At 44.4% G+C, this 13,342-nt stretch overlaps 1 protein-coding gene across 1 annotated transcript in view; it reads left to right on the forward strand.

The window, feature by feature from the left end:
* The window catches only part of dnah2 (dynein, axonemal, heavy chain 2), a 111,678-nt gene that overhangs the window by 13,184 nt on the left and 85,152 nt on the right, over nt 1-13,342 (forward strand). Inside the window, 2 exon segments of the mRNA XM_076987292.1 lie at nt 3,752-3,909; nt 12,092-12,179. Of these exon segments, the coding sequence (XP_076843407.1) occupies nt 3,752-3,909; nt 12,092-12,179 (246 nt within the window).

Raw genomic sequence — 13,342 nt, forward strand, 5'->3', positions numbered from 1 at the left:
ACTCCTCTTCCTTGTATGAGGTATCAGATGATGAATAGGGACGTGCCACATAACCTTTGCCAAACTCACACGAGTCCGTGTTTCAGTCCCTGTCAAGTTTGTCCTTCACACCCAGTTTGACTGTGATTACTCGGGTGAAACCCAGAGGTCCATCCAAATGGCGTGGCCACATTTTTACAGTGAGCTGACTGACACTCGCTGATTTTAACTGAGCTGGCTGAACTTGCACTGCATGTCAGTCACTTTGATCAGTCCTGTTGTGCAGTGTTCATTCTCATAAACATTCTGTTCAGCGTTCCTTAAAAACACTCTGGACCTGTGTCAGGATTTCAACACCGTTTCTAGAAGTTTCATAATGGCCTTATTCCGTTATGGTCCAGTTTTCAGAAATTCTTGCTGGAATATTGAATTTCTATTAACCAGAATGTTAGATTCCAACAACTGATGTAACCCCCTTTCTGTTTGGGTTTAAGACTGTGCAGCGCGGTGTGTTGATGTTTCTCAGCGTTGGTCCATGCTGGCCTGAGCCTGCTCACAGTCTGCCAAGCTCCTTCAAGGCTTCGCGCCCTCGATCTTTCTACCTGCTTCACAGGCCTGGCCTACGCTCACAAACTAAATGATCCTTGTGTGCTGATGTACGACTGATTTCCGACACCCAAATTGCAGCCGTATTCATTACTACACAAACAGTGAATCTGGTGTTAGATCTGTGTAGAAGGGTCATTTCTGTCAACACTCTGGCCCACATCCTCCACCCTGATCGGAATGTTTTCGTTGGCTTAGCGCAAGTACATCTTAGCGGTAGCATGTTTAATGGAAGTGAAATGGCCCAGTTATTCCTGTATTGCTCCAGCACAGTTTTAACAGCACTCTTATGGCTGAGAGTATGTCTCCCTGCAGTCTCATAAAATAATGTTACCTCAACAGGGAAATATTATATTGTGCTATTTGTGCTGGAAATGAGGAAAAAATGTGGAGAAGAGAGAGATGTATGATGAAGCAAAAAAGACAAAGAATGAAAAGAAAAATAGATAAACTGCAAGGCAGAACCTGCACCCCTGTCCGCTTTCTGACATAGACTTCCATGTAATAATTTTTAATCAGAGGCTATCTGAGTCATTTGCACACACCCGTGTGTGTGTGTGTGTGTGTGTGTGTGTGTGTGTGTGTGTGTGTGTGTGTGTGTGTGTGTGTGTGTGTGTGTGCGTGCGTGCATGTGCCACATTTCTCTCCCTTCCCCTCAGGGCTTCAGCTTTTCTATATTTCTTTTTGGTTTGCTTTTTGGTTCCTTTTCCTTAGCTGGTGAAGCCCGTGTCAGGTTTAATATCATTTTCCAATCAGCCAGTGCTAGAGGGCCTTGACTCTGTTGTGCTGCTCTACTTAATGCAGAGGAGAAAGAAAGAAAAAAGAACTGAGATGCATAAGGCCTTTAGTCATCATTTGTAATAATTGTTACCAGTATTCATAGGCTGATATCCTCATTGCGTCGTACATGAGATCTGTGGCTGTACAAGCTGTCCGCCTCCTCCCTCCTTCTCTGTCTTGTCTCAGATATTCAACACCATCTGCTGCCTTTCTTAAAGAGCTCAGCCTGTCTTCCCTCTTTATCTTCTGCATCCTACAAATCATACAAAACTCCCCCCGTTAAATCCTCCCACCCCGAAGAAACTCACCCACCAATACCTCCCACCCCTCTGAAGAAACTCCTCCCACCACTACCTCCCACCCCTCTGAAGAAACTCCTCCCACCACTACCTCCCACCCCTCTGAAGAAACTCTTCCCACCACTACCTCCCACCCCTCTGAAGAAACTCCTCCCACCACTACCTCCCACCCCTCTGAAGAAACTCCTCCCACCACTACCTCCCACCCCTCTGAAGAAACTCCTCCCACTAATACCTCCCACCCCTCTGAAGAAACTCCTCCCACCAATACCTCCCACCCCTCTGAAGAAACTCCTCCCACCACTACCTCCCACCCCTCTGAAGAAACTCCTCCCACCACTACCTCCCACCCCTCTGAAGAAACTCCTCCCACTAATACCTCCCACCCCTCTGAAGAAACTCCTCCCACCAATACCTCCTACCCAAAATAAACTCATCCCTCCATTAGCTCCCAACCCCGAAGAAACTCAAACCTCCAACGCCTCCCACATCCCCAAAGAAACTCCTCCCACCAATACCTCCTACCCCTCTGAAGAAACTCCTCCCACCAATACCTCCCACCCCTCTGAAGAAACTCCTCCCACCAATACCTCCCACCCCTCTGAAGAAACTCCTCCCACCACTACCTCCCACCCCTCTGAAGAAACTCCCCTGCCACTACCTCCCACCCCTCTGAAGAAACTCCTCCCACCAATACTGTCCACCCCTCTGAAGAAACTCCTCCCACCACTACTTCCCACCCCTCTGAAGAAACTCCCCCCACCAATACCGTCCACCCCTCTGAAGAAACTCCTCCCACCAATACCTCCTACCCCTCTGAAGAAACTCCTCCCACCAATACCTCCCACCCCTCTGAAGAAACTCCTCCCACCAATACCTCCCACCCCTCTGAAGAAACTCCTCCCACCAATACCTCCCACCCCTCTGAAGAAACTCCTCCCACCACTACCTCCCACCCCTCTGAAGAAACTCCCCCCACCAATACTGTCCACCCCTCTGAAGAAACTCCTCCCACCAATACCTCCCACCCCTCTGAAGAAACTCCTCCCACCAATACCGTCCACCCCTCTGAAGAAACTCCCCTGCCACTACCTCCCACCTTTGAATAAACACCCTACCATTACCTCCCACTTCCCCCCAAGAAACTCACCCCACCGCTACTCCCCCCTAAGAAAATCACCCCCATCACTACCTCCAGGTTCTAAAGTGAAGACATGCTCCTAGATGCTGAGCCTGAATCCCTACAGAGATCTGGGATGAAAGTCTGATTATTCAAGGACTTAGAAAGCTCATGAGAGCAAGATTCAGGGACATATGTTGTCTTTATTTCTAGCGTCTTTTTTCAAAAGGAGAGGGGAAGGAAATATTATTAACTCCTAAGCTGGCTAATGCTGTAGAACCCTCAACTTCTTGGTAAAATGAGAATTTCGAGTCATTTACATATCAGTTTAATTTGCTTAGTTCTGAAATCAAGCTGTAGAACACATTTTCTCTCCTCAGTATGTGCTGGCTCACACACACACGCACACACACACTGCTTTGAGCTGTAGCGTCTCTGTGCAGAGCTTGGTGTTTTCTGTCAGGATTAACCCACTGATCAGAGAAATGAAAGTGAATCTGTCATTTCACATCCTCCACTTTATACATCATCTCTAATAATTACACTCTCTTCCCTTCTTTTTCTCTCTACCCACCCCCCCCCCCCCCCCCCCCCACACCTCCATCACAAAGTACATCTTTGAATGTCAGGGACGACTGAGTGACATCCGGCATAAAAGCCTGAGTCTCTTATGACAGCAAAGCCAGTCTGACTCATAGCAAACACCTGTAGTCTACATTAATCTGCATCTCGGTACAGGAAGACATTATGAAGCAGGCACAGAGTACAGTGTTTCTACTCTCCAATGAATAAATACTCGTTTATTCTTAACGCTTCCCTCTATAAGACACGCCTAAACACTAAACCCTATATCCTTTGGATGCAAAAATGTCTTGCATATGCATATGTGTGGAGAGGATATAGGTGGCTATATACAGTTTGCATGCCATGAATCATCTAACTATATCTGTGTGCCTGTTATTTCTAGATGAGTAATGAGATCATCCGGCTGTGCTGCAGAGAGATCTCAGTAGACAGGATCTTCCAGGGCTACGTGATCTCCAGTAAACAGACCCTCAACGACTGCATCGAGTGCTGTCTGTCATGGAAAGAGCGCTACCTTCATGTCTCCCAGGTGCACCACAGGTAGAGTACTCCAGACCTGCTGTCTGTCTCTGTGTGCTCCTCTATGTTACAGAATCTTCCCCCCACGTCTTCAAAGCTGCTGTTTTTCCTCAGGGACAAGAACCATAGCATATTGGGATAATATACTTTAGTGGGGTTTTTTTTTGGCCCACTTATATCTGTCACTTTTTTCCTGACCCCACAGGCTAATGCTCTTTGCTAGGTTCTATTGTACTTATCTTACTAGATTATGTATTATTACATTCCATTTCACTGCTACTGCAGTTGTAATACTGCAGTCCCTACCACATCTAACACTTCTGCTGGGGAGCTACTTCCCCTATATTAATGTTTCTCCCTCCAGACCCCTAGTGGAGCCCATCACACAGCTCAGCTCCACTCCGCCCCTGCTCTTTATTCCATGACTCTCCTCTTTAAGGTCCTATTATTTACTGCAGGCAGTCCCCTCCCACTCCCCACTTTGCAGTGCCATTTCCTTCCCTTCCATTCTCCTCCTTGGCCGGGCCCACTTAACCTGCCCGCTGGTCTCGTCCCCTTGGCACGGTGCCCACGCTCCCTCAGAATGGAAGTGATAGCAGCTCGCGGAGACAGCCGAGTGCCAGAGCCCGGGCCGTAATTGCAGCCTCCTGCCAAAGCGAGCGGCACTTTGCGGCGCGATGACAGAGTATTCGCTACAAAGTGATATCGACTGCCTGGCGAATGACAGGGCCTTGCTGTCGCTGCATCCATTTGGGAGGCGCTCATAATGCTGTCTCGCGGAGCTTCTTTATTGCGCTTTAGCTTAGGCTGACGTTTCTCTACTCCGCACGCAATAAAGCCGCGTCTCTTTTGATGTGCGGTATGCTGACGACGCCTGGACGTGTGTGAGTGAAAATAATGGCACAGCGTTGGTCAATGACACCACGTGCTGGGTGTTTTGGGGTTCATTTTTTCTTTTCTCATATAAGTAAGCGTGCTGAAAGATTGGTTCTGATGCAGTGGCAGTCTGTTAAGTAACTGGACTGTTATTGTATTGGCTCTATACTCCACATTGGATTTATAGTTAACCACCAATTATAAAGTTGAAATACAGGATGTCATATTTAATTTGAGGGTATTTAAATCTTTACTCAGGGATCCAATTAGCACACTGCAGGGGAGCATAAGTAATTGGACATTTGGCTGCATAGTTGTTCCTTAGCCAGTTTTGTATTGCTGCATCATTAGCTCATGCAGAAGAGAGCCAGCAATGGATGTAGAGTTGATTCTAAATGTGGCATTTGCATCTGGAGTCTGTTGCTGTTGTCTCTCAGCATACGTTGTTTGGTGCACTGTTGAATGTAGCAATAGCAAACCACCTGGCACAGCAAAGAAGAAGAATGCGTTCAATCAAGGGCAAAAACTACAGAGTGGATTAAGAACAGTACCCTGTATAGCGTATAACACTACATCAGCATGACCTCAGGTTACCTACTGCAGGATACCAACCACTGGGAAGCCTTTAACAGAAAGGCTTGTTTACAACTTAACAACTACCTTTTCAACCCCTTTAGACTGCTGAATAGATAAAATGTCTATTAATCTGATTTATGAAATGGGAAAAAGAGATGCTGCCCGTAATCCAAAGCATATTCTCTCCTGTGTGAGGGAGGTGTGTGTGTGTGTGTGTGTGTGTGAGGGGGGCGTGGGTGTGTGTGTGTGTGTGTGTGTGTGTGTGTGTGTGTGTGTGTGTGTGTGTGTGTGTGTGTGTGTGTGTGTGTGTGTGTGTGTGTGTGTGAAGCTGCCGGTGGGACAGGCGTCCTCTACTGCTCCCTGGGCTTTAGTGATGCAGCGTCTGGGAAAGACCGCAGAAGTGCCGTATACCAAAGGCATCAAACCTCAGTGGATGGTGCTTCACACTGTCACATGTTATATGATTCTCTGGCTGAATTTTTAGATGTAGTTTGTTGAAGGAAGCCAATAGTATAAAATATACAAGAGATCATTAAACTCATCCTGCATGCATATATATATATATATATATATGTAGACATAAAAATTGCAGAACACACACACACACACACTATATATATATATATATATATATATATATATATATATATATATATATATATATATATATATATATATATATATATATATAGTGTGTGTGTGTGTGTGTGTGTGTGTGTGTGTTCTGCAATTTTTATGTCTATTCTCTCTGTCTCTCTCTCACTATAGTATATTCATGCAGGATGCAGGATTGAGTTTAATGAGAATTAATGAGCAGTTTTTGGCAATATTTACCTTTATATTAATGAGTTATTGAGACTCTGGGGCTGTTTGTAGTTGGAAGTGTGTTCTGTAGTGTTTAACGCAGTTTGATTGCAGTGCTGGAGATCTGGCCTGCTGCTCTGTGATCAGCAGGCCTCCAGACCTGCAGCGTCTCCTCCACTCGGCCGGCCGACCTCATCCACCCAATTACAGCCAGTGCTTAGTTCCGGCCCAAAGGCCCAGGAAGGGCAATGGCCTGGGCAGAACAGGGCTGCCAATACTGGGGCTCTCCCTCTAGTGCTTGTGCACATGACCTGCTTACTTACAGGCCAACTTTGGATTACTCTGTAGCCAATCAAATACTTGTAAGCTGATAGAGACCTTCTTCATGAAATCAGTTAAAGATATTTTGGAATCAGTGTAAATTACGAAGTAACGTAAAATAATTATTTTTGAACTGTTGCCGTGTACATATTAAAAGACCACACTGATATTTTTCTTATTTACTTTGGCTTGGGGGGGAAAGTGTGATTGATCTTTTCAGTAAATCAATTGCTTACTGAGACTAATGTTGAGTTTGAAATTAAAACCTAAATATTTACATAAAATAAAAATACAGTCTTCTAAAGAGAAGTTAGGTTGCCTCTTACATGAGTTGTCTGGATAAAGGTGACAGCTTTATGAATTGATAGAGTTGTCACGGCAAAGCGAAGTATTGAGCAGAGAAACAACCTTTCAATCCTCCTTTAAATACTGTGACAGATACCATGCCCTGCCTCACCTTACCACACACACACACACACACACACACACACACACACACACACACACACACACACACACACACACACCACACACACACACACACGCACGCACGCGCACACACACACACACACACACACACACACACACACACACACACACACACACAGGCACGTGCGTGCGCATAAAGTGCATACCTTAATTTGGATGGATTCGGTGGTGGTAGGGTATTGTCTGTGAAGGATGAAATGTAGAGATACATGCAAGACCTTGTTTTAACAATCATATGATGGCTGAACGGATTTGTGGGTGTTTGTGTCTGTCTGCTTGTGTGTGTGAGTGTGTATGATTGAATCTGTGAGAGAAGGTGAGATATTCTTCTGCTTATGGAAGAGAGTGTGAGTTTGTTGGAGTGCTTTATCCTTTGAAAGTGATGGTGGTGTGAGTATATGAGTGTTTGTATGTGTGTTTGTGTACTATGAGGAACATGTGCACTGCAGGAGCTGTTTGAACGTCTCATGCTGTTAGCGTCAGCGTGTTTTTACCGGCACAGGCACAAAGACCAGAAAAACCACAACACATCAGCCGCTGCCTTCACCTTTCAAAGCAGTATAGCAGGTGCTGAGCACCTGAGTGTGGAATCCCACCATAGAGCCTGGTGCAAAATACATTAAGACAGAATATCGATCAAAAGAGGGCCTGAGTGAGATCAGCAGGCCCAGCCATGAAATCAGAAAGGTTGCATGTGTGTTTTTTCTGCCTCGCTGTTTCACCATGGTGGGAGTTTGTGGCCCTTGTGTGTAAGCAGAGATCAGTTTATTTAGTTTACTCAACCCCTGCCAAGTCAGTCGATATGGAATGTGTGTGTGTGTGTGTGTGTGTGTGTGTGTGTGTGTGTGTGTGTGTGTGTGTGTGTGTGTGTGTGTGTGTGTGTGTGCGTGTGTGTGTGTGTGTGTGTGTGTGTGTGTGTGTGTGTGTGTGTGTCTGTGTCTGTGTCTGTGTGTTTGTGTGTGTATATGTACGTGCACCTGTGTGTGTGTGTGTGTGTGTGTGTGTGTGTGTGTGTGTGTGTGTATGTGTTTGACCATAGCATTCTGACACATGATTAATGGGGTGTTAGCTGGAGCCTGCCCCTTCTCCTCTGTACTCCTGGTGGCCTCTATCCTTCCCCTCTCTCTGTCTTTCGCCCTCATTACTTTCCAACCTTTCGCTCTTTCTCCCTGCCTCTCTTTTGACTCTTCTCTCCACTCCCACAGCTCTGTTCCAACCTCCTCTATTTCTTCTCTTCCTCCTTGCCCTTTATCTCATTTTGAGACCTCATTCTTCTCTCTTCCTTCTCACCTATTCCTCATTCCTTTTCCATTCTTTGTGTCTCTCTCTGTCTCTGTCTCTCCCTTTTCTTCAGCTTATTTAATTATAGAGTCAATCATGTTAGATTTCCCAGACAATGCCTTTAAAAGGTTGTGCAGTAAAGAGCACAGTAGGGCTCTGTGGATGTCTTAATGAAGTTTAACCCTCTCCACTGGCCCCTGGCTCTGCCTCAGCTAATGATGGATTGAAGCTAAATCTTTGGAGGATTTCTCAAGCAGGCATGACCTCATAAAATATCAGTCATGGCTGTAATCATTGCCATGGTACCAACTGCTCCCTCTTATTGCCTAGAAGCTCTAGTTTAGGAGCGAGCTTTTCTTCCCAGGCCATGGGAAGGCAGTGAATTCTGAGGAAAAAACGTGCTTCCGTGCAGGTGTTTGCCTTTATCAAATTGTTTATCCTTTTCTGTATTTACAATGGTAGCGTGGTCTCACAATCTCACATAGATTAGTTATCTATAAAATAATTACCAAAACTTGCGAGGTACAAGGTTTATTTGTTATTCCTTTTTGAGTTGATGAAAGTTAATGATTTGAGGATTTGAATATTAAGATCCCACAGTCTAATATACTACTGCACATGAGGAGTGGTGCATTGAAGTCAGTTTATTCCATTTACAGATAAGTTCTTTCCTTCTCCCCCCAATGTTTCTGTGCCCCTCTGCTCATTAAGATAGACCCTTTACATGCGTGTGTGTCACCGTAATCACATCGTACTGCAGCTGGTGTGGCAGTGTAACCCACGGGGAGGGCGGCGACCCCCGCGAGGGAGAGGTGCGCAGAATAAACACAAACTGGCTTATCGTCTGTAATCGCTGGTGCTGGCGCACGGTGACATTCAGCTCCGTGTGTCCATGTCCTCCCCCCCGCGTTTGGACAGCGCATTCATCACCGCAGGGGTTATGACGCTACCTTCACCCTTATTGGATCACCTCTCTCTCAGCTGCACCCTCACCGCCCCCCCCCCCCCCCCCCCCCCGTCTCTCGTTCGCCCCCCCTCCTCCAGCCTTGCCCCCCAGCCCCCGACCACCCCCCCCCCCCCCCCCCCTCCAGGTTTCAAGTCCCTGTTAACATCATGCTTCATTCTTGGAGCATCTCCGTTCTTCTCTGTGTGGTTTCTGTGCCTTTGTGGTTTGGCAGGCCTGCTGTGGTGTGTGGTTCGTCCTCTCGCGCCTTGACCCTTGACTAGCCCGCAAACAAGACATATTCACGCTTCTCCATCTGTCGATACCTTCCTTTATTGGCAATTGATCCCTGAGGTTAAGGGCACATGCTGACCACAACCTACAGTGGTAATGAAGTAGAATGCACAGTGCTGTCCCTAATGTGACGTCCCTCAGTGATGTGGGCTGTCTCGTGAGTAAGCAGGATAAATGGAAGTGGGGGGTGATTAAGATATAACACAAATCCTCGCAGCTCAGCAGCACTAAATGATTCAGAAAGACTGATTATTGGTGCGTATCCCGCGGCCAGCCACTTCTCATGTGTTGTTGAATCACATTAATTTCAATGTTTTTCAATTTCGATCTCCTCATGTGCTGAAAATCAGAATTTTATAGTCATGCTAGACAGCTTAAAAAAATATGTATTATGATTTTTTATTTATTATTTATTGTTACAAAGCAAAAAGCAAAAGATGCCTCCCACCCTGAGGACCCAAAAATATGTCTATTGGCCTTTACACAGTGTTACAGAAGGAACACATGAAAGAAATAACAGCAAATAACTGGGAGACACATCATTCAAAATGATGAATGTTACACTACATCTCAACATGAGCTTCTAATCATAGTGTGTGCTGAAATAAAGCTGTCTAAGCTTCAAAGGTGTCTCTGAACTGCGGTGTGAGAAAGAGAAATGGCCAGTTAGAGCCTTTGGCTCCATACAACTCCTTCACTGCTTACACACTCTGCCATAATGCTGTAACCCTGTGGCCTCCGCCCAGCCCCAGGCCCCCCAGAGAGACATGATGGAGAGCCCCACTGTACGTCTGCACTAGGACGCATCTGCCCCACTGAAGCCCCCCAGACTTTCACCACCTACTGTAGTGTTTCCTCTTTTCTCACTCACTTTCCATTTCTTCACTACCTTTCTCAAGTCCTCAAAGCAAATCATTTCAATTCACTGTGACTTAAATTCAAAATAATAAAAAATAAATGATGGCATTATTCAACTAAATTGAAAAGGAAGGACATTTTAGTTCTGCTGTGTGTTGTTAATATTGCTACCCTGTACACAACCCTATACACACACACACACACACACACACACACACACACACACACACACACACGGTCATGGGCTGTGGTTTTAATAATATGGATATAACACATCATTTAGAATGACATATTTTGTGGCAGTACCTGGTGGGGTGGGTGGGCCTTCTGCTGGGGTAAACTGGAAATGTTTACTCACTGACAGCTGAGAGATGTTTACAATAAGATCTTTTTCTATTTCTCTAAATAGGACTCTCTAGTATTCTGAAGTTTCTCAGCATCAAGGAGAGAGGTCACTTCATTATTGACACCACCTCTTTACAGTGACCATATATTCTGGTCTTTATTTATTTATTTTTTGATGCGCAATCCAGATTTTTTTTGCGTTTCTGTGGCACGTCTGCAGAACCTGTGCTTGGTTAAGACTTTGAACGGCAAAGCAGCCAAGGCAGCTTTTATTTTATAACTTGTGATTTTGGATCATTTCCAGAGTATTTCAACCACTTTCTGTTGTTCTTATGGTTTGCTTTATCCTGGCTTGATTTTGTGAAGCATTGCTTCAGGGCAGAGGTTGTCTGTTAGGGATTATGGAGTTCATTTCAAATAAGGTCAGAGAAGGAATTGCTTTCAGACCTGACCCTTTCCATTTTGAGGGCTTCAAACTCCTACTTACTGCATTCAGATTTCTAACACTTTCCTGAACATGCAAAATTAAAGCCATTTATGTTGAATGTGCAGTGGTGTTTGTTTATTTGTTTGTTTGTTTTAATTTTGTGCATATTTAGGTTTCTGTGGATAATGAGTCTCGGTGTGTGTGGGTGCTTGCTTGTTTACAGCAGTCATGCTTACTGAGTAGACCCCACACTTCACAGTCACAGAGGGCATTGTGTGTGGTATATACTGTATGCTATATTAAAATCATTCCAGAGTTTTATTTGGAGTATTGACTTTGTGGAAATTTCTTTTGAATAAAAGCACGTTTATTGCATTCACTGCCAGGTCAAAGTTTCCCGAGGCAGTGATTTTCAGCCCACCATCATCATAACGTAATAAATATTTTAGTGCTTAGAGTCTGGTTTGCTGAGATCCGCCATTCCCTGTCTTGTTTGTTTAACTTGTTCATGTATTCGGTCTCTTTCACCTATGTGCCTGTGGCCCAGGCCTCCCGTTGTTTGTGAAACAGCTGTGTCAAATGTCCTTCTCTCCCTCTCCCTCTCTCTATCGCCCTCCCTCTCTCACACCTCGGAACAACCCAGCTAAAGGTGTTTGTCTTTTCCCTGCGATGAGGATTACCGTTCCATCAGGGGAAGAATGAAGCATGAAAAGCAATCTGAGAAACGGCAGCTGCGCCGATATAGAACTTTGGCGGATGCAATTATGCCAATGACGGATCATTTTTGCCCTTATCCTTCGGCGCTGTAGATGGGAGCTCGCTGTTGTTTGTTTGTTCTAGCACGTATGGCTGAAGCCTCTCCTTGTGAGGAGCAGTGGCAGGGCAAACACACCCAGGGCTTTCGCCTACATTTGCTTCTCATATGTCACCGAGAAAGCAATGAACTCTCCCTGTTCTCTTAACTCCTCCCTCCTCTTTCTCTGGGGTAGATTCTCGCCAGCAGGCTGGGTGCTGGACCAGACCATCATCTTCGCTTTGGTGGATGCCTTTGAGCAGAGATGTAAAGATCTGCTGGAGGTGAGCATGTACGATATGTACTCACACTCACCAAGACCTGGCTCTAGCAGGCTACACTTGTCCAGTTAACAAGAGCCAGCTAAGAAGAGCTGATATTTCTTATATTTAAATAGTACTTGTATATACTGTTTTATAGTTTGGGTTTTTTTCCTGGCAATTTCCTATGCCAAGGCCTAACATTATCTTTTCATTTAACCTGTATAATTGTTTATAGAAGTATTCAGATGCATTGAAATCATGTCATTTCAACATACCACAAAAATACCTGTGCGTTATAATTTTAATCCATAAAATTTATGAAAAGAATTTTAAATGAAAAAAAAAAAATCCATAAAGAAAATAGGAAAATATATATGTAAACAAATCTTTAAATTTCAACAGAATATATGTCTTTACACATATTATATAAGAGTACAGAATAATTTGGCTAGTTTACAAGCAGATATCAAGGAAATATCATTACTGTACAGTTCAATACATTTACAGTTACAGTTATGGCACCGAGGAGACGTCCTCATCCAGAGCACTTATGAAAGGGCTTTAGTTGTCTACTTAAAGAAGCCTTAACTAGCACAAATAGGTCAGAGTCCAAAAATACCCTTAACCTACACGCTGGTAATACCAAGTGTATGTGATGAAATCTATAAACACACAGTACTGTAGAATACCACATCCATTGAGGGCAGTCAAACTGAATACCATAAAGCCAAAATGCTGTACAATCAACAGTAGTTCATCAACAGCTCTGAAGGGAGAGTTATAGATCACATGTAAAATTGCATGTGTTGCATGTCAGAATCAAATGTAGCTGTGCTGACTGATCACCATGTAACACCAACAGCATCACCTCAGTGATGCGCCGAAATGAAAATTCTTAGCTGAAACCAAACGTCACTGGACCAAAAACAACAACCAATAAAAGTTGCATCATTTTATTTATTTGAATGTGCTTACAACTTTTATTATTGATTATCATTCCTTTCAATATGATAAAAGAGCTGGCAATCAATACAAAAGTTATCAAACTCTTTTAAAATGATTACAATATTTTCTTCCATCAACAAGTGTGACTTAAAATAACAATGTGGGACTCCTTTCTTCAATATACATTCAGCAAAAATAATAATTTTATAAACAACTCTTTTCTGGGCATACACAACAAT

The sequence above is a fragment of the Brachyhypopomus gauderio genome, unplaced genomic scaffold (assembly GCF_052324685.1).
Source record: "Brachyhypopomus gauderio isolate BG-103 unplaced genomic scaffold, BGAUD_0.2 sc52, whole genome shotgun sequence".
NCBI classification, from domain to species: domain Eukaryota; kingdom Metazoa; phylum Chordata; class Actinopteri; order Gymnotiformes; family Hypopomidae; genus Brachyhypopomus; species Brachyhypopomus gauderio.